The 27651-nt window shown below is 43.6% G+C and overlaps 1 protein-coding gene across 1 annotated transcript in view; it reads right to left on the bottom strand.

The window, feature by feature from the left end:
* The window catches only part of LAMA1 (laminin subunit alpha 1), a 376319-nt gene that overhangs the window by 119119 nt on the left and 229549 nt on the right, over positions 1–27651 (bottom strand). Inside the window, exons 34-40 of the mRNA XM_063923508.1 lie at positions 26348–26449; positions 18866–18977; positions 17334–17496; positions 15815–16025; positions 4300–4416; positions 4055–4218; positions 2715–2853 (exon numbers count right to left, since the gene is read on the bottom strand). Coding sequence (XP_063779578.1) covers positions 2715–2853; positions 4055–4218; positions 4300–4416; positions 15815–16025; positions 17334–17496; positions 18866–18977; positions 26348–26449 — 1008 coding nt within the window. The remainder of the gene's footprint in view (positions 1–2714; positions 2854–4054; positions 4219–4299; positions 4417–15814; positions 16026–17333; positions 17497–18865; positions 18978–26347; positions 26450–27651) is intronic.

Below are 27651 nucleotides of genomic sequence, written 5' to 3'. Positions count from 1 at the left end.
GCTACAAGTCGCGTTACAGATAATGCGTGAGTGCCAAGTGACTCGGTAGCACCGAGCGTCTTTTTTGCATTTTTTTCCCACGCAAATGCATCTTAGACTCAAAGTAATGTAATAGGACACACAAGCAGCTTCTGCTGATTACAATGATACAGTATGCAGCATGCCTAGATTCTGTGTGTAACTGCGATTGTATTTGCTTACAAAATGCTATGAAATTACATATAGAATATAGGCATGCCGCATATCATTTTAATCAGCGGATGCTGCTTGTGTGTCCTATTACATTACTTTGTGTCTAAGACACATTTTCCCTGAAAAATTACAAAAAAGACGCTCTGCGCTACTGAGTCCAGCCACGTCATGGCACGACTTCAAGTGCTGTTTAGCATGACTGTAGCCAGGGTATAAGAGGACACATCTGTACATCATCCTGGAACTACATCCTGCCATTATCATATGGTGCCTTGGCGTGGTGCCATCAGGTTAGTCATCTGTATTATATAGTATGTACTCCCATTTGTAAACGTCACTTGATAAATTATCACTGCCTCCAGACTTTACCAGGGACAACCACGTGTTGAGAAATACATAATGTTCCATGGTAATGGAGATTGCTATGTCTGATCAAGACTGGTAACAGATCAAGTGGAAGAATGTTGTGAACGGTGCCCTGTACACTTGAGTGGCCATATACAAAACATAAGGTAACCTATTAAATTGGTGATGTGACTGCATACACAGCTGACATCCAAACACCTCCACTATCCTTTCAAAACTGACAAGTGATGACTTCATTATGTCAGGTGAAGATCAGGACCAGCAGCCTATTTACATACAAACACACTGGATTTTGTGGTCTGTAAGTTCTAAACCGGCCTAAATGGCTATCCAAGCCTGAAGCCTAACTGCAGCTTAGTGTATCTCTGTCCCATAATGCTATTATTATCTTGCCAAAATGCTTCTGTCAATATAACAACTAGGCGGCATGACCTAATAGTAGGGGATAATATGATGATATTCTGGACTGGTGTGATAATATATTTGGGGCCTTATTCAGGTCAAAAAGTGATCAGACAATGACTAAAGCAGTCACAAACTCACATTTTCCTTAGCATAAAATATTAACTAAATCACATCTAACATATGTACCCCCTGGCACAATCAAGAACATCATTTTGTTGCTTAAACTGACTTTAAATACCTAAATCAATTAAACAGACTGATTACAGTAGAAGATTTCTAAGTGCTTTCTGGTATTTATGGACAAACTAATTAAATTGTGTGATGTGTATTTGATATATACATAAGGGATGCGGACTATTCCCACTCATGGGTGTCCACGACACCCATAGAGTGGAAATAAAACCTGTGGCGAGCGCAGCGAGCCAACGAGCCCGCAAGGGGCTTCGTTGCGCTCTCCCCCCGGCCATCTAAAAGCCGGGATCCCGGCGTCGGTATGGTGACCGTCTATCTCCCACCCGCCGGTCACTCTAACCCAACCCATACATATGATACCCAGATGAAACTGTCAAGTTTCAAAGTTCTAATACAATTCTAAAAATAAAAACCAAACAATATAACATGTACACTGTATATCTATTCACATACTACACTTTGCTGCAATAAGTCTCTCTCATTGGGAATATTTTTGCTTTTCGTATATTTCACACAACATAAGGAATACACCAGGGATACAGCTTACTGAAATACCAACACTTGTTTGCTGCAAATAGTTCTAGCAATCTACATGCTTATTGCAGCCTACTGTATGTGACCACCGCTCAAGCACTCCGATTTATAACACTGCACTGCAATAACTAGATTTACTTACTGCTATATTTCCTATTTTATAGCTACATAACAGCAATATATAGTTATAGTGTACACAGACTGGTACCTCTATTCACTAAGAACTGTGTGTAGGTGACAGCAGCTCTCACTTCATTTGTAATGAGTCTATAATGTGTAAAAAGCTTTTTTTAATTGACAAAGTAAATTCTGAATTAAACAGTAGAGTCACAACATGTGTCTGTAATAAGAATGATAGTAAATTCTGATGCTTTTTAACATAATAATGATTAGTATTTTTGGCCTGTAACATATTTCATATCTACTCAGTTCTGAAACAAGAGCTAATAACCGGGAAGCAATCACGAGAACGGCTGTCAGGATCCCGGCGGTCACAATGCCGATGCCGGAATCCCGTCAGGCGGTGAAATGCTGCCGCCGGAGCGGCACCACAGGCTCTTCTCCATCTATGGGTGTTCAGGACATCTATATAACCTGTGGCAAGCGCAGCATGCCACCGTGTCCGCAAGGGGCTTTCTAGTGATCGCCCACTGCAAACGTCTTAGAAAATAGCCGCAGGATCCGGGAGGGTGGCATACTGTGCTGGGACTCACAGAAAAACAGAAGTCTCACAGACATTCCGAGAGTACAGATAAGTATGGCATAAATAGCTAGGAGTGGTCTTTAAACATAAAGGAAATAAATTAATAATAATAAAACTAATAATAATAATAATAATAATAATAATAAAAACAACTAACAGTTACCCCATGTTTGCCTGTGTGTAAAACTTGTAAAATATATCTGTAATGTTATAAACTTCTAAAAACTGTTAAATCTAGGCAATCTTCAATGTATTATTAAGTGTTGTGTATGTGTGTGTGCGTGCGTGCGTGCGTGCGTGCTTGATCCGCTGTGGTACTCACCAATGCCAGAGCCTCTGAGATGGTATAGTTACACTGCTCCGCCATTGTCTCAGCTTGCTCAATCATATGTTTAATACCAGAGTGAGCTTGTATAGCAGTTGTGGCATTTACCGAAGTGTTTCTTATATCTGATAGAGAACTGGAAGATAAACATTTGGCATAATTAGGAGACACCAACTTCCCTCGACTAAAGTACAAAATAATAAGAAAATTAATATAATCTTGCACACTAAGGGTCCTATTCAAAGCCAAGAGCAAATCCAGCTAAAGGGAGAAAATCTGCATTTGGACATGTTGCAATACATCTTTTTGTGCACACAGAGGACATACTGTTTACATGTAGCACACGTATACTGAAGGCTGTATAATAAAACTACAATTTAAAGCTTAAGGGGGGTATTCAATTGGTGCCGTTTTTTCTGACAGTCGGAAAAACTGCACTTTTCAACAGTTTTTAGATCAAATATGTATTCGACCTATTCAATGAAAGTTCTGTTTTTTCGACTGTCGGAAAAACCAGCACTGTTGAAAAACACGTGTAACTCGCGGAGCCACGTGTTTTTGTCAAACATGCGCCTGTTTTTGACAGTTTACTGCTGATGCAGATTCGACTTGTTATCAAACAAAAAAATCTGTTCCCACATCTCAATTTGACCCATCCTACAGTTCAACATGATTTTACCATAGTGCTTAAGGTAAAACTTTGCGACCTACCTAGGCACATAGTGGTAGCAACCAGCCAAACAAACTGCAGACCAACATACTAGGGTTGCCACCCGCCCAATGATTGCTTTGGACAGTCCGGAAAACAGAACATCTGTACGGAGTCCCGAGCTGTAGAAATCCCAGACCGGCAACATCCAGAAATGACTCTCTGTCCTGCCTCTGACCAGGCCCTCTCTGCTCCAGGCTCCACCTCTCTCCTAGCCCTCTATTCTTCGTCCTGGCAATCGACTTTCCCTGCTCCACCTCTGTTTTGGCCCTCCCGGCTCCACCTATCTTGACTCCCAGCCATTTCTGCTTCTCCTGGCAGTCAGCTCTCACCACACCACCTCTGTCTCGGCCCTCCTCCTTAACATATGACAGGTAGCTGTCAATCTGGGGAGTAAAGCTCCCATCTGTTTCCACCTCCTGTGCTATGGTGACAGCTGCATATGCAGTCTGCTAGCAGTCTGTCAGCATGTTGGGGCTCTCAGATCTCTCGTCACAGCTTTACCACGCAATACATATCTACACACAAAAGGTAGGAGTGGGAAATAAATACACCTATAGCGACTACATAGCAGATAGTTATACTGTCTATGTGTAGACGGACACTCTGGTGATAATACCATCAATACCTGTTTTGTGCATCTGCCTGTCTCTGTATACTGGCTGTATGGTTTTCGGCTTTGTAGACCAAGGCAAGAGCATCTCGCTTGGACATCTGCAGAACCAGCTCATCTACATGGTGCCTCAGCTTTGTGTTCCACATGATCAGCTCTTCTTTGTGCATATCTAATATCTGTAGAGAACATAAATAGGTGAATGCAAACTCAATTGCAATCCATCACTATGACCATTTGCTAAATAATGGGATACATACAGATGTTGCATTAATCACGTCATCTCTAAGCAGAGCTGCCTCTTCAGCCAGCAAAAGTCCTTCCTCAATCAACACTTCAGAATGATTCTTGTTCTCTTGGAGAGTCTTTTTTTTTACCTGCAAAAATACCATTACATGAACTGTTGAAGTTGGTTCTTAACTTTGAAACTTACAAAGAGTTCACCTGTGCATAAAGGCAACTGACCAATCAGATATGAAATTAAGAATTAACGAAAAAAAATAAGAATTTACTCACCGGTAATTCTGTTTCTCGTAGTCCGTAGTGGATGCTGGGAACTCCGTAAGGACCATGGGGAATAGCGGGCTCCGAAGGAGGCTGGGCACTCTAGAAAGATCTTAGACTACCTGGTGTGCACTGGCTCCTCCCACTATGACCCTCCTCCAAGCCTCAGTTAGGTACTGTGCCCGGACGAGCGTACACAATAAGGAAGGATTTTGAATCCCGGGTAAGACTCATACCAGCCACACCAATCACACCGAACAACTCGTGATATGAAACACAGTTAACAGTATGAAACGATAGAGCCTCTCAACAGATGGCTCAACAATAACCCGATTTAGTTAACAATAACTATGTACAAGTATTGCAGATAGACCGCACTTGGGATGGGCGCCCAGCATCCACTACGGACTACGAGAAACAGAATTACCGGTGAGTAAATTCTTATTTTCTCTAACGTCCTAGTGGATGCTGGGAACTCCGTAAGGACCATGGGGATTATACCAAAGCTCCCAAACGGGCGGGAGAGTGCGGATGACTCTGCAGCACCGAATGAGAGAACTCCAGGTCCTCCTCAGCCAGGGTATCAAATTTATAGAATTTTGCAAACGTGTTTGCCCCTGACCAAGTAGCTGCTCGGCAAAGTTGTAAAGCCGAGACCCCTCGGGCAGCCGCCCAAGATGAGCCCACCTTCCTAGTGGAATGGGCATTGACAGATTTAGGCTGTGGCAGGCCTGCCACAGTATGTGCAAGCTGAATTGTACTACAAATCCAACGAGCAATAGTCTGCTTAGAAGCAGGAGCACCCAGCTTGTTGGGTGCATATAGGATAAACAGCGAGTCAGATTTTCTGACTCCAGCCGTCCTGGAAACATATATTTTCAGGGGCCTGACAACGTCTAGCAACTTGGAGTCCTCCAAATCCTTAGTAGCCGCAGGCACCACAATAGGCTGGTTCAGGTGAAACGCTGACACCACCTTAGGGAGAAACTGGGGACGAGTCCTCAATTCTGCCCTATCCATATGAAAAATCTTATAAGGGCTTTTACATGATAAAGCCGCCAATTCTGACACTCGCCTGGCTGATGCCAGGGCCAATAACATGACCACTTTCCACGTGAGATATTTCAGATCCACGGTTTTTAGTGGCTCAAACCAATGTGATTTCAAGAAATTCAACATCACGTTGAGATCCCACGGTGCCACAGGAGGCACAAATGGGGGCTGAATATGCAGCACTCCTTTCACAAATGTCTGAACTTCAGGTACTGAAGCTAGTTCCTTTTGAAAGAAAATCGACAGAGCCGAGATCTGTACTTTAATGGAGCCTAGTTTTAGGCCCATATTCACTCCTGCTTGCAGGAAATGCAGAAATCGACCCAGTTGAAATTCCTCTGTTGGGGCCTTTTTGGCCTCGCACCATGCAACATATTTCCGCCATATGCGGTGATAATGTTTTGCCGTAACATCTTTCCTGGCTTTAATAAGCGTAGGAATGACTTCCTCCGGAATGCCCTTTTCCTTCAGGATCCGGCGTTCAACCGCCATGCCGTCAAACGCAGCCGCGGTAAGTCTTGGAACAGACAGGGGCCCTGCTGTAGCAGGTCCTGTCTGAGCGGCAGGGACCAAGGGTCCTCTGAGATCATCTCTTGAAGTTCCGGGTACCACGCTCTTCTTGGCCAATCCGGAACCACGAGAATTGTGTTTACTCCTCGCTTTCTTATTATTCTCAGTACCTTTGGTATGAGAGGTAGAGGAGGGAACACATACACTGACCGGTACACCCACGGTGTCACTAGGGCGTCCACCGCTATCGCCTGAGGGTCTCTTGACCTGGCGCAATACTTCTCTAGTTTTTTGTTTATGCGGGACGCCATCATGTCCACCTGTGGACGACCCCATTGATTTACAATCATTTGGAAGACTTCTGGATGAAGTCCCCACTCTCCCGGGTGGAGGTCGTGCCTGCTGAGAAAGTCTGCTTCCCAGTTGTCCACTCCCGGGATGAACACTGCTGACAGTGCTAGTACATGATTCTCCGCCCATCGGAGAATTTTTGTGGCTTCTGCCATCGCCGTCCTGCTTCTTGTGCCGCCCTGTCGATTCACATGGGCGACTGCCGTGATGTTGTCTGACTGGATCAGCACCGGCTGGTGTAGGAGCAGGGATTTTGCTTGACTTAGGGCATTGTAAATGGCCCTTAGTTCCAGAATATTTATGTGAAGGGCAGTCTCCTGACTTGACCATAGTCCCTGGAAATTTCTTCCCTTTGTGACTGCCCCCCAGCCTCGTAGGCTGGCATCCGTGGTCACCAGGACCCAGTCCTGTATGCCGAATCTGCGGCCCTCCAGAAGATGAGCACTGTTCAGCCACCACAGAAGAGACACCCTGGTTCGTGGAGACAGGGTTATTAAACGATGCATCTGAAGATGCGATCCGGACCACTCGTCCAACAGGTTCCACTGAAAGATTCTGGCATGGAACCTGCCGAATGGAATTGCTTCGTAAGAAGCTACCATCTTTCCCAGGACCCGCGTGCAGTGATGCACCGATACCTGTTTTGGTTTTAGGAGGTCTCTGACTAGAGAAGACAACTCCCTGGCTTTCTCCTCCGGGAGAAACACTTTTTTCTGGGCCGTGTCCAGAATCATTCCCAGGAACATTAGACGTGTCGTGGGGACCAGCTGTGACTTTGGGATATTCAGAATCCAACCGTGCTGGCTCAGCACTTCCTGAGATAGTGCTACTCCCACTAACAACTGTTCCTTGGATCGTGCCTTTATTAGGAGATCGTCCAAGTATGGGATAATTAAAACTCCCTTTTTTCGAAGGAGTATCATCATTTCCGCCATAACCTTGGTAAATACCCTCGGTGCCGTGGAGAGTCCAAACGGCAGCGTCTGGAATTGGTAATGGCAATCCTGTACCACAAATCTGAGGTACTCCTGGTGAGAATTGTAAATGGGGACATGCAGGTAAGCATCCTTGATGTCCAGGGATACCATGTAATCCCCCTCGTCCAGGCTTGCAATAACCGCCCTGAGCGATTCCATCTTGAACTTGAATTTTTTTATGTATGTGTTCAAGGACTTCAAATTTAGAATGGGTCTCACCGAACCGTCCGGTTTCGGTACCACAAATAGTGTGGAATAGTAACCCCGGCCTTGTTGAAGTAGGGGTACCTTGATTATCACCTGCTGGGAATACAGCTTGTGAATTGCCGCTAGCACTGCCTCCCTGTCTGAGGGAGCAATCGGCAAGGCGGATTTTAGGAAACGGCGGGGTGGAATCGCCTCGAATTCCAGCCTGTATCCCTGAGATACTATTTGAAGGATCCAGGGATCCACCTGTGAGCGAACCCACTGATCGCTGAAATTCCTGAGGCGGGCCCCCACCGTACCTGGCTCCGCTTGTGAAGCCCCACCGTCATGCGGCGGACTTGGAAGAGGAAGCGGGGGAGGACTTTTGTTCCTGGGAACCTGCTGTTTGCTGCAGCCTTTTTCCCCTGCCTCTGCCTCTTGACAGAAAAGACCCTCCTTTTCCCCGCTTATTTTTCTGGGATCGAAAGGACTGAACCTGATAAAATGGCGCCTTCTTAGGCTGTGAGGGGACATGGGGTAAAAATGCTGACTTCCCAGACGTTGCTGTGGAAACTAGGTCGGAGAGACCATCCCCAAATAATTCCTCCCCTTTATAAGGCAAAACTTCCATGTGCCTTTTGGAATCTGCATCTCCAGTCCACTGGCGAGTCCATAAGCATCTCCTAGCAGAGATAGATAGTGCACTTACTTTAGATGCCAGCCGGCAGATTTCCCTCTGTGCATCTCTCATGTATAAGACTGAGTCTTTTATATGGTCAATTGTTAACAGGATCGTGTCTCTGTCTAGTGTGTCAATATTTTCTGACAGGTTATCTGACCATGCAGCGGCAGCACTGCACATCCAAGCTGACGCAATTGCTGGTCTGAGTATAATGCCTGAGTGTGTATATACAGACTTCAGGATCGCCTCCTGCCTTCTATCAGCAGGTTCCTTAAGGGCGGCCGTATCCTGGGACGGTAGTGCCACCTTTTTTGACAAACGTGTGAGCGCTTTATCCACCCTCGGGGGTGTTTCCCAACGTAACCTATCCTCTGGCGGGAAAGGGAACGCCATTAGTAATTTCTTAGGAATCACCAATTTCTTATCAGGGGAAGCCCACGCTTCTTCACACACTTCATTTAATTCATCTGACGGGGGAAAAACTACAGGTAGTTTTTTTTCCCCAAACATAATACCCTTTTTTGTGGTACCTGGATGTAAATCAGAAATATTTAACACCTCTTTCATTGCCTCAATCATGCAGCGAATGGCCTTAACGGGCATTAAATTTGACTCATCGTCGTCGACACTGGCGTCAGTATCCGTGTCGACATCTACTTGTGCCACCTGAGATAACGGGCGTTTTAGAGCCCCTGATGACTTTTGAGACCCTTGGACAGGCACGAGCTGAAGACTCGGCTGTCCCACAGTCGGCATGTCGTAAAAAATTTTATGTAAGGAGTCTATACGTGCACTCATTTCTTGCCATAATACCATCCACTCAGGTGTCTGCCCCGCAGGGGGTGACATCTCTGCTAAAGGCATCTGCTCCCCCTCCACATCATTATCCTCCTCAAACATGTCGACACAGCCGTACCGACACACTCCACACACACAGGGAATGCTCAAATAGAGGACAGGACCCACAAAAGCCCTTTGGGGGGACAGAGTAAGAGTATGCCAGCACACACCAGAGCGCTATATATATACAGGGACTAACTGAGTTATGTCCCTAATAGCTGCTTATACTGTATACAGTGCCAATTTAGTGCCCCACCTCTCTTTTCCCTCTTACTGTACTGTAGAAATGCAGGGAAGAGCCAGGGAGCTTCCTTCCAGCCGAGCTGTGAGGGAAAAATGGCGCCAGTGTGCTGAGGAGATAGGCTCCGCCCCTTTTTCGCGGCCTATTCTCCCGCTTTTTTTGGGATTCTGGCAGGGGTATTTACCTCATATATAGCCCCAGGGGCTATATATTGAGGTATTTTAGCCAGCCAAGGTGTTTTTATTGCTGCCTCAGGGCGCCCCCCCCCCAGCGCCCTGCACCCTCAGTGACCGGAGTGTGAAGTGTGTATGAGGAGCAATGGCGCACAGCTGCAGTGCTGTGCGCTACCTTGGTGAAGACAGGATGTCTTCATGCCGTCGATTTTCCGGACCATCTTCCTGCTTCTGGCTCTGTAAGGGGGACGGCGGCGCGGCTCCGGGACCGAACATCAAGGCTGGGCCTGCGGTCGATCCCTCTGGAGCTAATGGTGTCCAGTAGCCTAAGAAGCCCAATCCGGCTGCAAGCAGGCGAGTTCGCTTCTTCTCCCCTTAGTCCCTCGCTGCAGTAAGCCTGTTGCCAGCAGGTCTCACTGAAAAAAAACAAATTCTAAGACTATAACTTTCTAAGAGCTCAGGAGAGCCCCTAGTGTGCATCCAACCTCGGCCGGGCACGAAATCTAACTGAGGCTTGGAGGAGGGTCATAGTGGGAGGAGCCAGTGCACACCAGGTAGTCTAAGATCTTTCTAGAGTGCCCAGCCTCCTTCGGAGCCCGCTATTCCCCATGGTCCTTACGGAGTTCCCAGCATCCACTAGGACGTTAGAGAAAATAAGAATTTACTTACCGATAATTCTATTTCTCATAGTCCGTAGTGGATGCTGGGGACTCCGTAAGGACCATGGGGAATAGCGGCTCCGCAGGAGACTGGGCACATCTAAAAGAAAGCTTTAGGACTATCTGGTGTGCACTGGCTCCTCCCCCTATGACCCTCCTCCAAGCCTCAGTTAGGATACTTGCCCGGACGAGCGTACACAATAAGGAAGGATTTTGAATCCCGGGTAAGACTCATACCAGCCACACCAATCACACCGTATAACCTGTGATCTGAACCCAGTTAACAGCATGATAACAGAGGAGCCTCTGAAAGATGGCTCACAACAATAATAACCTGATTTTTGTAACAATAACTATGTACAAGTATTGCAGACAATCCGCACTTGGGATGGGCGCCCAGCATCCACTACGGACTATGAGAAATAGAATTATCGGTAAGTAAATTCTTATTTTCTCTAACGTCCTAAGTGGATGCTGGGGACTCCGTAAGGACCATGGGGATTATACCAAAGCTCCCAAACGGGCGGGAGAGTGCGGATGACTCTGCAGCACCAAATGAGAGAACTCCAGGTCCTCCTCAGCCAGGATATCAATTTTGTAGAATTTTACAAACGTATTTGCTCCTGACCAAGTAGCTGCTCGGCAAAGTTGTAAAGCCGAGACCCCTCGGGCAGCCGCCCAAGATGAGCCCACCTTCCTTGTGGAGTGGGCATTTACAGATTTTTGGCTGTGGCAGGCGTGCCACAGAATGTGCAAGCTGAATTGTACTACAAATCCAACGAGCAATAGTCTGCTTAGAAGCAGGAGCACCCAGCTTGTTGGGTGCATACAGGATAAACAGCGAGTCAGATTTCCTGACTCCAGCCGTCCTGGAAACATATATTTTCAGGGCACTGACAACGTCTAGCAACTTGGAGGCCTCCAAGTCCCTAGTAGCCGCAGGCACCACAAATAGGTTGGTTCAGGTGAAACGCTGAAACCACCTTGGGGAGAAACTGAGGACGAGTCCTCAATTCCGCCCTGTCCGAATGGAAAATCAGATAAGGGCTTTTTCAGGATAAAGCCGCCAATTCTGACACGCGCCTGGCCCAGGCCAGGGCCAACAGCATGACCACTTTTCATGTGAGATATTTTAACTCCACAGATTTAAGTGGTTCAAACCAATGTGACGTTTGGAACCCAAAACTACATTGAGATCCCAAAGTGCCACTGGAGGCACAAAAGGAGGCTGTATATGCAGTACCCCTTTTACAAACGTCTGGACTTCAGGGACTGAAGCTAGTTCTTTTTGGAAGAAAATTGACAGGGCCGAAATTTGAACCTTAATGGACCCCAATTTCAGGCCCATAGACACTCCTGTTTGCAGGAAATGTAGGAATCGACCCAGTTGAATTTCCTCCGTCGGGCCTTACTGGCCTTGCACCACGCAACATATTTTCGCCAATTGCGGTGATAATGTTTTTGCGGTTACATCCTTCCTGGCTTTGATCAGGATAGGGATGACTTCATCCGGAATGCCTTTTTTCCTTCAGGATCCGGCGTTCAACCGCCATGCCGTCAAACGCAGCCGCGGTAAGTCTTGGAACAGACAGGGTCCTTGCTGGAGCAGGTCCCTTCTTAGAGGTAGAGGCCACGGATCCTCTGTGAACATCTCTTGAAGTTCCGGTTACCAAGTCCTTCTTGGCCAATCCGGAACCACGAATATAGTGCTTACTCCTCTCCATCTTATCAATCTCAGTACCTTGGGTATGAGAGGCAGAGGAGGGAACACATACCCTGACTGGTACACCCACGGTGTTACCAGAGCGTCTACAGCTTATTGCCTGAGGGTCCCTGGACCTAGCGCAATACCTGTCGAGTTTTTAATCATGTGGAAGACTTCTGGGTGAAGTCCCCACTCTCCCGGGTGGAGGTCGTGCTGAGGAAGTCTGCTTCCCAGTTGTCCACTCCCGGAATGAATACTGCTGACAGTGCTATCACATGATTTTCCGCCCAGCGAAGAATCCTTGCAGCTTCTGTCATTGCCCTCCTGCTTCTTGTGCCACCCTGTCTGTTTACGTGGGTGACTGCCGTGATGTTGTCCGACTGGATCAACACCGGCTGACCTTGAAGCAGAGGTCTTGCTAAGCTTAGAGCATTGTAAATGTCCCTTAGCTTCAGGATATTTATGTGAAGTGATGTCTCCAGGCTTGACCATAAGCCCTGGATATACCTTCCCTGTGTGACTGCTCCCCAGCCTCGCAGGCTGGCATCCGTGGTCACCAGGACCCAGTCCTGAATGCCTAATCTGCGGCCCTCTAGAAGATGAGCACTCTGCAACCACCACAAGAGGGACACCCTTGTCCTTGGTGACAGGGTTATCCGCTGATGCATCTGAAGATGCGACCCGGACCATTTGTCCAGCAGGTCCCACTGGAAAGTTCTTGCGTGGAATCTGCCGAATGGGATTGCTTCGTAGGAAGCCACCATTTTACCCAGAACCCTTGTGCATTGATGCACTGAGACTTGGCTCGGTTTTAGGAGGTTCCTGACTAGCTCGGATAACTCCCTGGCTTTCTCCTCCGGGAGAAACACCTTTTTCTGGACTGTGTCCAGGATCATCCCTAGGAACAGAAGACACGTCGTCGGAACCAGGTGCGATTTTGGAATATTGAGAATCCAATCGTGCTGCCGCAACACTACCTGAGATAGTGCTACACCGACCTCCAACTGTTCCCTGGATCTTACCCTTATCAGGGAATTGTCCAAGTAAGGGATAACTAAAATTCACTTCCTTCGAAGGAATATCATCATTTCGGCCATTACCTTGGTAAAGACCCGGGGTGCCGTGGACCATCCATACGGCAGCTTCTGAACTGATAGTGACAGTTCTGTACCATAAACCTGAGGTACCCTTGGTGAGAAGGGTAAATTTTGACATGAAGGTAAGCATCCTTGATGTCCCGAGACATCATGTAGTCCCCTTCTTCCAGGTTCGCAATCACTGCTCTGAGTGACTCAATCTTGAATTTGAACCTCTGTATGTAAGTGTTCAAAGATTTTAGATTTAGAATCGGTCTCACTGAGCCGTCCGGCTTCGGTACCACAACAGTGTGGAATAATACCCCGTTCCCTGTTGCAGGAGGGGTATCTTGATTATCACCTGCTGGGAATACAGCTTGTGAATGGCTTCCAAAACTGTCTCCCTGTCAGAAGGAGACATCGGTAAAGCCGACTTTAGGAAACGGCGAGGGGGAGACGTCTCGAATTCTAATTTGTACCCCTGAGATATCACCTGAAGGATCCAGGGGTCTACTTGCGAGTGAGCCCACTGCGCGCTGAAATTCATTGAGACGGGCCCCCCACCGTGCCTGATTCTGCTTGTAAAGCCCCAGCGTATACTGAGGGCTTGGCAGAGGCGGGAGAGGGCTTCTGTTCCTGGGAACTGGCTGATTTCTGCAGCCTTTTTCCTCTCCCTCTGTCACGGGGCAGAAATGAGGAACCTTTTGCCCGCTTGTCCACGAAAAGACTGCGCCTGATAATACGGCATCTTCTCATGTTGAGAGGCGACCTGGGGTACAAACGTGGAATTCCCAGCTGTTGCCGTGGCCACCAGGTCTGAAAGACCGACCCCAAATAACTCCTCCCCTTAATAAAGCAATACTTCCAAATGCCGTTTGGAATACGCATCACCTGACCACTGACGTGTCCATAACCCTCTACTGGTAGAAATGGACAACGCGCTTAGACTTGATGCCAGTCGGCAAATATTCCGCTGTGCATCACGCATATATAGAAATGCATCTTTTAAATGCTCTATAGGCAAAAATATACTGTCCCTATCTAGGGTATCAATATTTTCAGTCAGGGAATCCGACCACGCCAACCCAGCACTGCACATCCAGGCTGAGGCGATTGCTGGTCGCAGTATAACACCAGTATGTGTGTAAATACCTTTTAGGATACCCTCCTGCTTTCTATCAGCAGGATCCTTAAGGGCGGCCATCTCAGGCGAAGGTAGAGCCCTTACAAGCGTGTGAGCGCTTTATCCACCCTAGGGGGTGTTTCCCAACGCACCCTAACCTCTGGCGGGAAAGGATATAATGCCAATAACATTTTAGAAATTATCAGTTGTTATCGGGGGAAACCCACGCATCATCACACACCTCATTTAATTTCTCAGATTCAGGAAAACTACAGGTAGTTTTTCCTCACCGAACATAATACCCCTTTTTTGGTGGTACTCGTATTATCAGAAATGTGTAAAACATTTTTCATTGCCTCAATCATGTAACGTGTGGCCCTACTGGAAGTCACATTCGTCTCTTCACCGTCGACACTGGAGTCAGTATCCGTGTCGGCGTCTATATCTGCCATCTGAGGTAACGGGCGCTTTAGAGCCCCTGACGGCCTATGAGACGTCTGGACAGGCACAAGCTGAGTAGCCGGCTGTCTCATGTCAACCACTGTCTTTTATACAGAGCTGACACTGTCACGTAATTCCTTCCAACAGTTCATCCACTCAGGTGTCGACCCCCTAGGGGGTGACATCACTATTACAGGCAATCTGCTCCGTCTCCACATCATTTTTCTCCTCATACATGTCGACACAAAAGTACCGACATACAGCACACACACAGGGAATGCTCTGATAGAGGACAGGACCCCACTAGCCCTTTGGGGAGACAGAGGGAGAGTTTGCCAGCACACACCAGAGCGCTATATATATACAGGGATAACCTTATATAAGTGTTTTTCCCCTTATAGCTGCTGTATAGTTAATACTGCGCCTAATTAGTGCCCCCCTCTCTTTTTTAACCCTTTCTGTAGTGTAGTGACTGCAGGGGAGAGCCAGGGAGCTTCCCTCCAACGGAGCTGTGAGGGAAAATGGTGCCAGTGTGCTGAGGAGATAGGCTCCGCCCCCTTATCGGCGGCCTTATCTCCCGTTTTTCTATGTATTCTGGCAGGGGTTAAATGCATCCATATAGCCCAGGAGCTATATGTGATGCATTTTTTGCCATCCAAGGTGTTTTTATTGCGTCTCAGGGCGCCCCCCCCCAGCGCCCTGCACCCTCAGTGACCGAAGTGTGAAGTGTGCTGAGAGCAATGGCGCACAGCTGCAGTGCTGTGCGCTACCTTGTTGAAGACAGGACGTCTTCTGCCGCCGATTTTCCGGACCTCTTCTGCCTTCTGGCTCTGTAAGGGGGCCGGCGGCGCGGCTCTGGGACCCATCCAAGCTGGGCCTGTGATCGTCCCTCTGGAGCTAATGTCCAGTAGCCTAAGAAGCCCAATCCACTCTGCACGCAGGTGAGTTCGCTTCTTCTCCCCTTAGTCCCTCGATGCAGTGAGCCTGTTGCCAGCAGGTCTCACTGAAAATAAAAAACCTAAACTAAAACTTTCACTAAGAAGCTCAGGAGAGCCCCTAGTGTGCACCCTTCTCGTTCGGGCACAGAGATCTAACTGAGGCTTGGAGGAGGGTCATAGGGGGAGGAGCCAGTGCACACCAGATAGTCCTAAAGCTTTCTTTTAGATGTGCCCAGTCTCCTGCGGAGCCGCTATTCCCCATGGTCCTTACGGAGTCCCCAGCATCCACTTAGGACGTTAGAGAAAATATACTCACTTTGAAGTCTTCCAGGTTGTTTTGGATGATAATCAGAAGATTGTTGGTGCTATTGGTATTTGATGTGGATTCACCAATTAAGTCTTTAGCTGTAAGCAATTTGCTGTTGCGCTGTGATAACATGTCTTGAAGACTCTTCTTCAACCTCCGTAAGTCCTGATGTGGCTTCTCGTAATTATTCCGAACAAGGGTTAGTAAGTCATCTGAAACTCTGTTGTAGGTATGAAGCAACACAAATAAATGTATAGCAAACTAAGTAGAGATAAGTCAAAAGAATTTACAAGAGACTGATTTATAATTCAAGTGCCAACAGTGTTAAATATGATACTAGGCACAATATAGACACTACAGATAATGATGAAAAAGAATATCACTGTAAAAATACTGCAATGAAACCTGTGAACATACTAGAAAGTATATTTTAAGATGCATGGGAACAGGAAGATTGTTAACAAAGTACAAAACAATTCTAAATACATCCGTGGTGTATAACATAGAACACAGAAGAGAATGGGAGGGAAACGCATGGAAGGTGTTGGGGATGTAATAAAAGTATAAAGTCATAGGGAGATATTCAATTGTTTGAAAAGTCGGTTGGGTGTTTGTTTTTCCTGTCTATTAGATAGGAAAAAACAGACACCCAACTGACTTTTCAAACAATTGAATACTGCCCATAATGTCAACACTAGAATGTTGACAGATATGATGTCAAAATGGCTAGAATTTCAACATCTAGAAAATGTCTATATGGACAAATTGTTGACAAAAGTCTTGCTGATATAGTGAAAATGTCAACATTGGGTTTAGAGGTTAGTGTTAGCAGTTTGGGGTTAGGGTTAGGCATACCTCAAACCTAGACAGTTTTGACATTTCACCAGTGTCAACATGCTGAACGTCTACATGGTCAATGTCCAAATGATAAACATGTAAACATGATGTCTCATTATGACCATGTCGAGATTATGAATGTAGACTGATACACAGAACCCTAAGATAACGTCCCCTGCCACTGAGAGAACTTCTGCTGAACTTGAGGGTGAATATAAATTTTGGAAAAACAGTATGGTAAAAGGAAAGTCGGAAGTCATAAAAGGAGAGGATACTAGAACATGCAGACTTCTAATATATTAATAATGGCTATTCTAAAATTTCAAGTATGTCTTTAGGAAAATAAAGTTGGACACACACATGGCAATTTCATTGGCTATTAGGCTTATTAAGAAGACATTGAACTGAAATTGGTGCATGTTGTCAATACATAGGATATATGCAGCATGGGAGAGTGAATGTTATTTTCACATAATGATCAATAACATCTACCTTAAAGGGAAAACAGAAAAATAAACAATGAAAAACTGCAATTGAGTTCAAAAGATGGAAGATGGAAGACGGAAGAGAGAATACAAGTAACAGTTTGAAAATGATGGTTTCATACTGATTCAGCTGACTATAAACCTACATTTTATTCAGTTGGCTCTATGGTACAATGCTAGATACATGCAAATACAATACATCTTACTTAAGGTTTGTGGTAGCATGGTGATAATGTTCATGAAAGGCTTTTGTGCTCATTGACTCAAGCTTGGAAGAAACGTCTTCCTGATAATCCAGTACTGTGCTGTCAGACAGTTGGGGATCACTGCCAAGCGTCTCATTCAAACTCTCAGTGATTTTGATAATTACTAAAAGAAAGAGGAATCAATAGTGCATGACAAAGCATGCCAGTTACAGTATCTGCATAGCAGGCCAATTGAAGAGTTTTAATCTAATTGAAATACACAAGAAAAGAAGCCAAAAAGAAATAACATGGACCAATACATAAAAGGCAAGCAAAGGCATAGAAAGTTACAGTAGCTGATATGGTTGCATCTAGTAAAACTCCTTGTTAAATAATATACTGTATATTATATATATATATATATATATATATATATATATATATATATATATATATACACACAGATGTAGCCATGTTCATCTTTGCTGCGATGCAGCATGCTGCAATACGGCTTGCTGCATGGTATGCCTGGCTGCGACTATTCACAGCCGGCGATCGCTCCATAGGCGCAGCATGGCACGACACGCAGCATGTCGCATCACAGTAAGATGGCTACATCTGTATATACAAATGGTGCCGCCACTGCACCACATGGGGCAGCTAAAGCTATATACCTCCAAGGTGGTACTGTAGAAAGACCACCACATTTGGACATAGAAGCTGACTCCTAGTAGAGTATTTAGCAGGCAACTCAATTAATTTCAAGTCGATAATCATAAAATACTTTGGGGTAAATTTACTAAGATGGGAGTTCTATTTAAGATGGGATGTTGCCCATAGCAACCAATCAGATTACAGGTATTATCTTCTAGAAGGTGCTAGATAAATGAGAAGTAGAAGCTGATTGGTTGCTATGGGCAACATCCCATCTTAAATAGAACTCCCATCTTAGTAAATTTACCCCTTTGTGTCCACCCCATATGCAGGACACTGTAACAAGTTAGAGGAGATAGGAAGCAGGAAAAATATTGGGGAGAAGAGTTTTTTCCCAGTATTCTAAACTGTCGTAGTGGAATATAACTCACTGTGTTCCATTAATGTAGAGGGAAAAAGATAATCGGCGGGATGTATAGTAGTCTGAGATCTCTGGAGGTGCGGGGTGCCAGTTGACGCTTTTTTAAAGGGGCAATCACTTACAAGGCATGGTTTTATCTTGTGTTTGCCCCTTTAAAAAAAATGTCCGAGAACAGCTGGCACCCTGCACCTTCGGCAATCTAGGACTCCATTACATCCCACCACATATTCTCTAACAGCTACAAATCTAAAGGCAGTAACTCTTTGAATAAAAAAGCTCTTAAATATAATAAGCTTTAGAAAGAAAACTACAACAACAAAAAAACAAAAATAAAATATGAATACGTGTAACAACACAACATATAACATTACTCAAAGAAAATGAAGACCATATACTGTATATCACTTTATAGCTGTACCGTAGAGAACATTTCAGAAACAAAATAACACAGCACAAATGAAAACACAAAGCCTTTTACCTTTAATTGTTGCATGTAGGTTGTCAATAAATCCTGTTAGTTCTTGGCTTTTATTCATGGTCTTAATGGTGGAATTTTGCACACTTTGACCATGCACTTTTATCTGTGTCATCTTCCACAAAGGAAAAATAAGATATGATATATCAGAAACCCAGAATTGCTGATATCCAACAACAGACAAAGATATGTTGTGTGTGAAAAAAAGAACACAGCATTAGCATTTGGCACCTTGTAAAAATGACTGTGAGGCGTTGAAACGTCGGTCACACTGCACAATGCTTCTGTAATTGTTATGCACATTTTCTAATGGACTTATAAAAAGTTAGATTTTTATACCTAATCCGAGGAGTGCCACCTGGTTCCTGTTCTAGGAGGAGATCAGCTGATCCAAACCAGGAAACCGTCTGATATATATATATATATATATATATATATATATATATTTGTTAAATAGCATGACTTTATGTTACAGCTGACATTTAGGAACAGTACTCAAATGGGTCATGCAGTAAATAATAATAGTGGTATGAAAAGGAGGGAAAGAGAGACTCTGTGTTAGGGCACACTTGATATGATACAATTGTTTAAAACTTTACTTTTAATATAGAGAAGTTTAAAATATTGATATACACAGACAAAACATGTAAGTAAGTTAGCACCTCTGTATGCTATAATGTGAACCCTTGTAACAAGTATAGGAAAATAGAGGGTAGCAAAATATCCTTAATAATGTACCTGAGGTGAAAATATTAAAACCGGAGTATCCATCAATATCCAGAGGATAAAAAAGAAAAGGCGATATTGAATAATATAGATTGTATTATAATTAATAGTAAACCGCCTTCTGTGAAGGTACTCCTGGTAAAGATATCTGTTTAATAGATTGGAGATCAGATAGTATAGACTGGAACTATTATAAAAGGAGTGGTAAGAGTCAAAGGTTGCTCCCACACTTCTGCTTTTTGTGTTAGGCACGGATTGTTCAATTACTGCACCCAATATTCTCTAGTGGTCTCCCATCTAGGTACTGATTCGGCTTTTCACTGCTTTGCTTCCAAGATCGGACGAGTTTGGGCGTGGCTAGTGATATATGGCCGTAAAAGATCCATGATCACAAATGAGAGAGTGTAAAAAACCAAGAATAGGAGTACTTCTGCTTTCCAATTATTTGCACAGTTTCTGTTACTAAGGTATTGCAGAGAGGAAAGTCTGGCATATGGATGAGAGAGTACTGGAAATAAGTGAGGGAGATGAAAATAGTATGGTTTAAGGGCCCCACCTTCTGCTGTCCAATGTCATATAATCATGTATAGCGGACATAGGGTGAGAGAGTCGGGCTGACTCAAAGTCATAGAATATGAAAAAATAGTCTTAGATTCCTTAAACTATATACTTCTCATTTGTAAGTTAATATTTATGAGACTGAAATAATCACTGCGCATTTGTACAAACACCACTGTTCAGAAAAATACGTAAAGAAGATTGTGACATCTATTTACAGCAATAGGTTTGGAGTAACAGACATGTCAGATTTTTAAAGAGAAAAGCTGCATATTATATATCCACTTAGATTTAAATAGTGTGACGGTTATGAGACAGTTTAACCTCCTTGTACTTCCAGGATCTAAAGCAAAAATTGCCAGACAGAATTGCAATTTTTTAGAGTTATATCCAGTGTATATACTGGAGTAGCAGCAGTGATGATATGACCAGTTACTAATACTTTCACTGTCTGTCTGTTGAGGGTTTAGAAAATAATAATCCCTCTAAGGTAGTGGGAATTAACATATATGTATACTAATCTACCAATCTCACAAACAATCCATAGTAAGAAACAGAATGATTCAAATAAATATAACCCCAAATGGGTAAATACGATACCAGGAGGTACGTGGGCTGAATAGTGCATGATTCAGCACCACTGACACAAACGGCCGTTTCACCAGGAGGTGGCTTGTCCACAGTGAACAAGCCACTTCCTGGTGAAATGGCCATTTGTGTCAGTGGTGTTGAATCGTGCACTATTCAGCCCACATACCTCCTGGTATCGTATTTACCCATTTGGGGTTATATTTATTTGAATCATTCTGTTTCTTACTATGGATTGTTTGTGAGATTGGTAGATTGGTATACATATATGTTAATTCCCACTACCTTAGAGGGATTATTATTTTCTAAACCTGCAACAGACAGACAGTGAAAGTATTAGTAACTGGTCATATCATCACTGCTGCTACTCCAGTATATACACTGGATATAACTCACAAAAATTGCAATTCTTTCTGGCAATTTTTGCTTTAGATCCTTGCTAACATTGGAAGTACAAGGAGGTTAAAGTGTCTCATAACCGTCACACTATTTAAATCTAAGTGGGTATGTAATATGCAGCTTTTCTCTTTAGAAATCTGACATGTCTGTTACTCCAAACCTATTGCTGTAAATAGATGTCACAATCTTCTTTACGTATTTTTCTGAACAGTGGTGTTTGTACAAATGCGCAGTGATTATTTCAGTCTCATAAATATTAACTTACAAATGAGAAGTATATAGTTTAAGGAATCTAAGACTATTTTTAATATTCTATGACTTTGAGTCAGCCCGCCTCTCTCATCCTATGTCCGCTATACTTTACATGATTATATGACATTGGACAGCAGAAGGTGGGGCCCTTAACCCATACTATTTTCATCTCCCTCACTTATTTCCAGTACTTTCTCATCCATATGCCAGACTTTCCTCTCCTCAATACCTTAGTAACAGAAACTGTGCAAATAATTGGAAAGCAGAAGTACTCCTATTCTTGGTTTTTTACACTCTCTCATTTGTGATCACGGATCTTTTACGGCCATATATCACTAGCCACGCCCAAACTCGTCCGATCTTGGAAGCAAAGCAGTGAAAAGCCGAATCAGTACCTAGATGGGAGACCACTAGGGAATATTGGGTGCATTAATTGAACAATCCGTGCCTAACACAAAAAGCAGAAGTGTGGGAGCAACCTTTGACTCTTACCACTCCTTTTATAATAGTTCCAGTCTATACTATCTGATCTCCAATCTATTAAACAGATGTCTTTACCAGGAGTACCTTCACAGAAGGCGGTTTACTATTAATTATAATTCAATCTATATTATTCAATATCGCCTTTTCTTTTTTATCCTCTGGATATCGATGGATACTCCGGTTTTAATATTTTCACCTCAGATACATTATTAAGGATATTTTGCTACCCTTTATTTTCCTATCCTTGTTACAAGGGTTCACATTATAGCATACAGAGGTGCTAACTTACTTACATGTTTTGTCTGTGTATATCAATATTTTAAACTTCTCTATATTAAAAGTTAAGTTTTAAACAATTGTATCATATCAAGTGTGCCCTAACACAGAGTCTCTCTTTCCCTTCTTTACATACTCGTATGTCCTATTGACTCTGGGAGCACCACCAACTTCAAAGATTTTGATGCCCACCTCAGGGATTCTTAATAACTTCTTTACTGTTGGTTTCATAGGGATTATATATAACATAACCCAATTTTTCCTCAATATCTATTTTAGTCCTGTGCGGTACCAAACAAATCTACCGTTGTACTAAATAATAATAGTGGTGCCAGGTGATTTACTGTAACCCATGTGACTGCTTCTGCATGCTTGCAACAAGTTTGATATCACTATGGGCTGATTTATAAAGCAGATGCCGCTTTTGTGAGCACAATTTATTTTAGATCATTTGTGACATATTTTTGTGGCCAAACAATACCTGGAGCAGATATGCTACTGCATCTATCCTTCACTGTACAAGTCTAACACTTTCTTAGTGTACGTGGTGCCGGTGGCGTGGTCAGTCTGGCAGTGAATCAGGATGAATCAGCTATCTCTCTGACTCACGCCAGACTGTCCCAGTACTACTGCAAGGTGCAATATCTGTCCTGCTTGATAAGATGGATAAGATCAGCTTATAATCATAGTGACTACTGAACAAGCTGTGCATTAAAATAATGCTTTCAAAGTGCTGCTGTGTAAGATGGCTATTGGCATTACCAAGGAACAGGTAACTAAAGAGGTTACTATTTAATCGGTCCATTTTGCTTTGCTGAGGATGAAACACAAATAAAACATCTGATCTTGAGGACATATTACCATGGAGCATTCTTAGCTTTACAGCTTCAGTTCTGCAGATCACACATACTTGGGACTAGTATAAACATTTATATTGCAACGTATGATAATAATAATAATAATAATAATAATAATAATAATAATAATAATATGTGTACTGTCATACTTTATTATGGATGTTTTTAATTTTTATTTCAATTGATTCTCTTCAATTTTAAAAGGTTTCAGTGTCAAGAACTTTTGAACCTTTTTGTTGTAAACAATATGTGACTATGTTATGTCACACAGATGCGTAGCATTTGTCTATTAACTTCAATAGGTTTGCAAAAAAACAACTAGCTGGATTAAATAATTATCATTGTTTAATTACATAGCCCCAACACACAGGCGCACACACAAACACACGTACACACACACACACACGTACATACACACACACGTACACACACACACACACACACACACACACACACACACAGAGCTGGATGTGAATACCCCCCGGCCGCCTCTCTATATAAGGGATGGGGGTGATGGGGTGGGGGATAGGAGATCATTAAATATATTATACAAGGGATGGGGGTGATGGGTGGTTCAGCAAATATATTAGATAAAGTAAGGTGGATCATTAAATATATAAGGGGAGAAATCATTAAATATATAAAAGGTGGGGTGAGGTGGGGAGAGAAGAAGGTAATAAAAATATATATTACATAAGGGGTGGGGGTGATGTGTGGAAATTAAATATATTATATAGAGGGTGAGGGGTGGAGAGGATAATCAAATATATAAGGGGTGGGGGCGAGAGAAAATGATTAATTATATAATGGGTGGGTGTGATGATATTCTAAGAGGGGAAGAGAGAGAAAATAAGGTGTGTGTATATATATATATATATATATATATATATACTGTATATATCTATATATATATCTATATATATATATATATATACACTGCTCAAAAAAATAAAGGGAACACTTAAACAATACAATGTAACTCCAAGTCAATCACACTTCTGTGAAATCAAACTGTCCATTTAGGAAGCAACACTGATTGACAATCAATTTCACATGCTGTTGTGCAAATGGAATAGACAACAGGTGGAAATTATAGGCAATTAGCAAGACATCCCCAATAAAGGAGTTGTTCTGCAGGTGGTGACCACAGACCACTTCTCAGCTCCTATGCTTTCTGGCTGATGTTTTGGTCACTTTTGAAAGCTGGCGGTGCTTTCACTCTAGTGGTAGCATGAGACGGAGTCTACAACCCACACAAGTGGCTCAGGTAGTGCAGCTCATCCAGGATGGCACATCAATGCGAGCTGTGGCAAGAAGGTTTGCTGTGTCTGTCAGCGTACTGTCCAGAGTATGGAGGCGCTACCAGGAGACAGGCCAGTACATCAGGAGATGTGGAGGAGGCCGTAGGAAGGCAACAACCCAGCAGCAGGACCGCTACCTCCGCCTTTGTGCAAGGAGGAACAGGAGGAGCACTGCCAGAGCCCTGCAAAATGACCTCCAGCAAGCCACAAATATGCATGTGTCTACTCAAACGATCAGAAACAGACTCCATGAGGGTGGTATGAGGGCCCGACGTCCACAAGTGGGGGTTGTGCTTACTGCCCAACACCGTGCAGGAGGTTTGGCATTTGCCGGAGAACACCAAGGTTGGCAAATTCGCCACTGGTGCACTGTGCTCTTCACAGATGAAAGCAGGTTCTCACTGAGCACATGTGACAGACGTGACAGAGTCTGGAGACGCCAAGGAGAATGTTCTGCTGCCTGCAACATCCTCCAGCATGACCGGTTTGGCAGTGGGTCAGTAATGGTTTGGGGTGGCATTTCTTTGGGGGGCCGCACAGCCCTCCATGTGCTCGCCAGAGGTAGCCTGACTGCCATTAGGTACCGAGATGAGATCCTCAGACCCCTTGTGAGACCATATGCTGGTGCGGTTGGCCCTGGGTTCCTCCTAATGCAAGACAATGCTAGACCTCATGTGGCTGGAGTGTGTCAGCAGTTCCTGCAAGACGAAGGCATTGATGCTATGGACTGGCCCGCCCGTTACCCAGGCCTGAATCCAATTGAGCACATCTGGGACATCATGTTTTGCTCCATCCACCAACGCCACGTTGCACCACAGACTGTCCAGGAGTTGGCGGATGCTTTAGTCCAGGTCTGGGAGGAGATCCCTCAGGAGACCATCCGCCACCTCATCAGGAGCATGCCCAGGCATTGTAGGGAGGTCATACAGGCACGTGGAGGCCACACACACTACTGAGCCTCATTTTGACTTGTTTTAAGGACATTACATCAAAGTTGGATCAGCCTGTAGTGTGTTTTCCCACTTTAATTTTGAGTGTGACTCCAAATCCAGACCTCCATGGGTTAATAAATTTGATTTCCATTGATCATTTTTGTGTGATTTTGTTGTCAGCACATTCAACTATGTAAAGAACAAAGTATTTAATAAGAATATTTCATTCATTCAGATCTAGGATGTGTTATTTTAGTGTTCCATTTATTTTTTTGAGGCGTGTATATATATATATATATATACACATACATATATATATGGGATGCATATGATATCTCGGGTGACGGGATGCCGGCTGTCACTATACCGACAGCGGCATTGCATCTGCCGGAATTGCTGTGCTCGCCACACATCGGGCTCGGTGGCTTGCTTCGCTCACCACAGGTTCTATTCCCACTCAGTTTGTGGCGTGGACCCACCAACTGAGTGGGAATACCAGGCGGAAGTCGGGAATCCGGCTGTGGGTAAAATGCTGGCTATCGGGATTCTGGCGTTGGTCTCCTGAATGCTGGGATCATGACAGACGGTATATTAACTGCATACCATATATATATATATATATATATATATATAGGAAATAATGTGAGGGAAGGAGTGGAGGGACATTTACTAGACATGATAGAATGGTGTGTGTGTGTGTGTGTGTGTGTGTATATATATATTATATATATATATATATATACATACATACTGTATATATGGCGCTGCCAGAGATGAGGGTCCCCTGAAGGCATAATCTGGCCCTACACACACACACACACACACACACACACACACACACACACACTGCACTAACAAACTGTATTTTCATTATTTTCATCTTCTCTCAGAATCCTCTTTAAAACTTTATAAAGACAGTGGCCTAGATGTATCAAGCCTTGGATAGTGATAAATTGCACAGTGATAAAGTACCAACTAATCAGCTCTTAACTACCATGTTACAGGCTGTGTTTGAAAAATGGCAATTAGGAGCTGATTGGTTACTACCTTATAACTGTGCAATTTATCACTCTCCAAGGCTTGATAAATCTGGCCCAGTGTTCTGTTACTCACCCTCTTATGTAGTCGCCCTGTGTCCTCAGACAAAACAGCCAATTGTGGCTCCACTGACTTGCCAAGAATTCGGAGAGCATCCACATTTCTGTAGACAGGTTCCTTTAAAACAATGCAATGCAATATAGTTATAAATACAGTAAACTGTCATTTTAGCTCTGACAACACACAAAACTGTTACTATTTGTAAACACAATAATAAAAATAATATAGATTATATTGGGTGCACAGTATACTGTATTTAGGAATTACAACAATCCAAGTGTTGCCTGCTATAAATACACTGATTATTACCTGAAATGTATATTTATCTTGTGATCTTGGTCAGATTTTATGGTATACCTCTGAACATCTGATTTATTCTAAATGTAAGTTTGCGGTTATAGAATGCTAATAGGTAAAATGTAAAATGATTTGCATATTTGGCAGTCAAAGAAGCATAATTAAGTCTCCTTTAATTGATATAACATTAGAGAGACATAATACCTGCAACATATTCATTAATTATTCTAAAAAAGCAATATTTATTCTGAATCTATTTTCCTGATGAATAAAAGAAGGAGCTTCTGTTCCTGGAAAATGGATTAATCAAAGTGTACAAGCAAAACATATTTTCTTCCATTTTAAGAATCCTAATTAGGCCCCTAGGGCTGTATTGCAGTGGTGTTTATTGCTGTTATTACACTCTCTCGCCAGCCAAGGAATCAGCGTGATCGGTGTTATTCATTTATAGATAGAGAAAAATAAAATCATTAGTTTCAATCAGCGCTTATCTGCTCAGGGCAGCTGAACATGTAGTTGCCCAATCAATGTTTTGCACAATTTTGATATCAATGTCTTTCCTGACTGTCAATGAAAGAGCTCATATCACACATTGTCATTAATAATGGACCTGATGAAGGGAGGAACACCTATGAATTTGTTGTTACTGTATAGAGTTGTCACACACTTAGCATCAATACACCATGTGATGTGAGATGCCCAGCGTGAGCCGTGCTGAGCAGTGTACAGTTTTTATTGTGTCTTTTTTCACTCTAATATGCATCTGAATTACAATTTGATGTGACAGAAACGCAACACGAGACTGCACTGATTAATTTGATATGCGACAACTGTATAACTGTGTGCAACTGAGTCTTAGGGCTATATTTAATTAGCCCCCCAAAATTTTGGACACAAAAAAAGGGGGGTTTTGCTATTTTTTCCCCCTCACTTTTTTCTGTCAATTCAATTATCCCCGTTTTTGCGCCCAAAAAATGATAAGTTTTTGGCTGAAAACATAGGATACGGGATAAGTTTCAGGA

This window comes from Pseudophryne corroboree, chromosome 5 (genome assembly GCF_028390025.1).
Source record: "Pseudophryne corroboree isolate aPseCor3 chromosome 5, aPseCor3.hap2, whole genome shotgun sequence".
Taxonomy (NCBI): domain Eukaryota; kingdom Metazoa; phylum Chordata; class Amphibia; order Anura; family Myobatrachidae; genus Pseudophryne; species Pseudophryne corroboree.
Note: the sequence above shows the minus strand (reverse complement) of the source record. Positions and strands in the feature narration are given on the sequence as shown.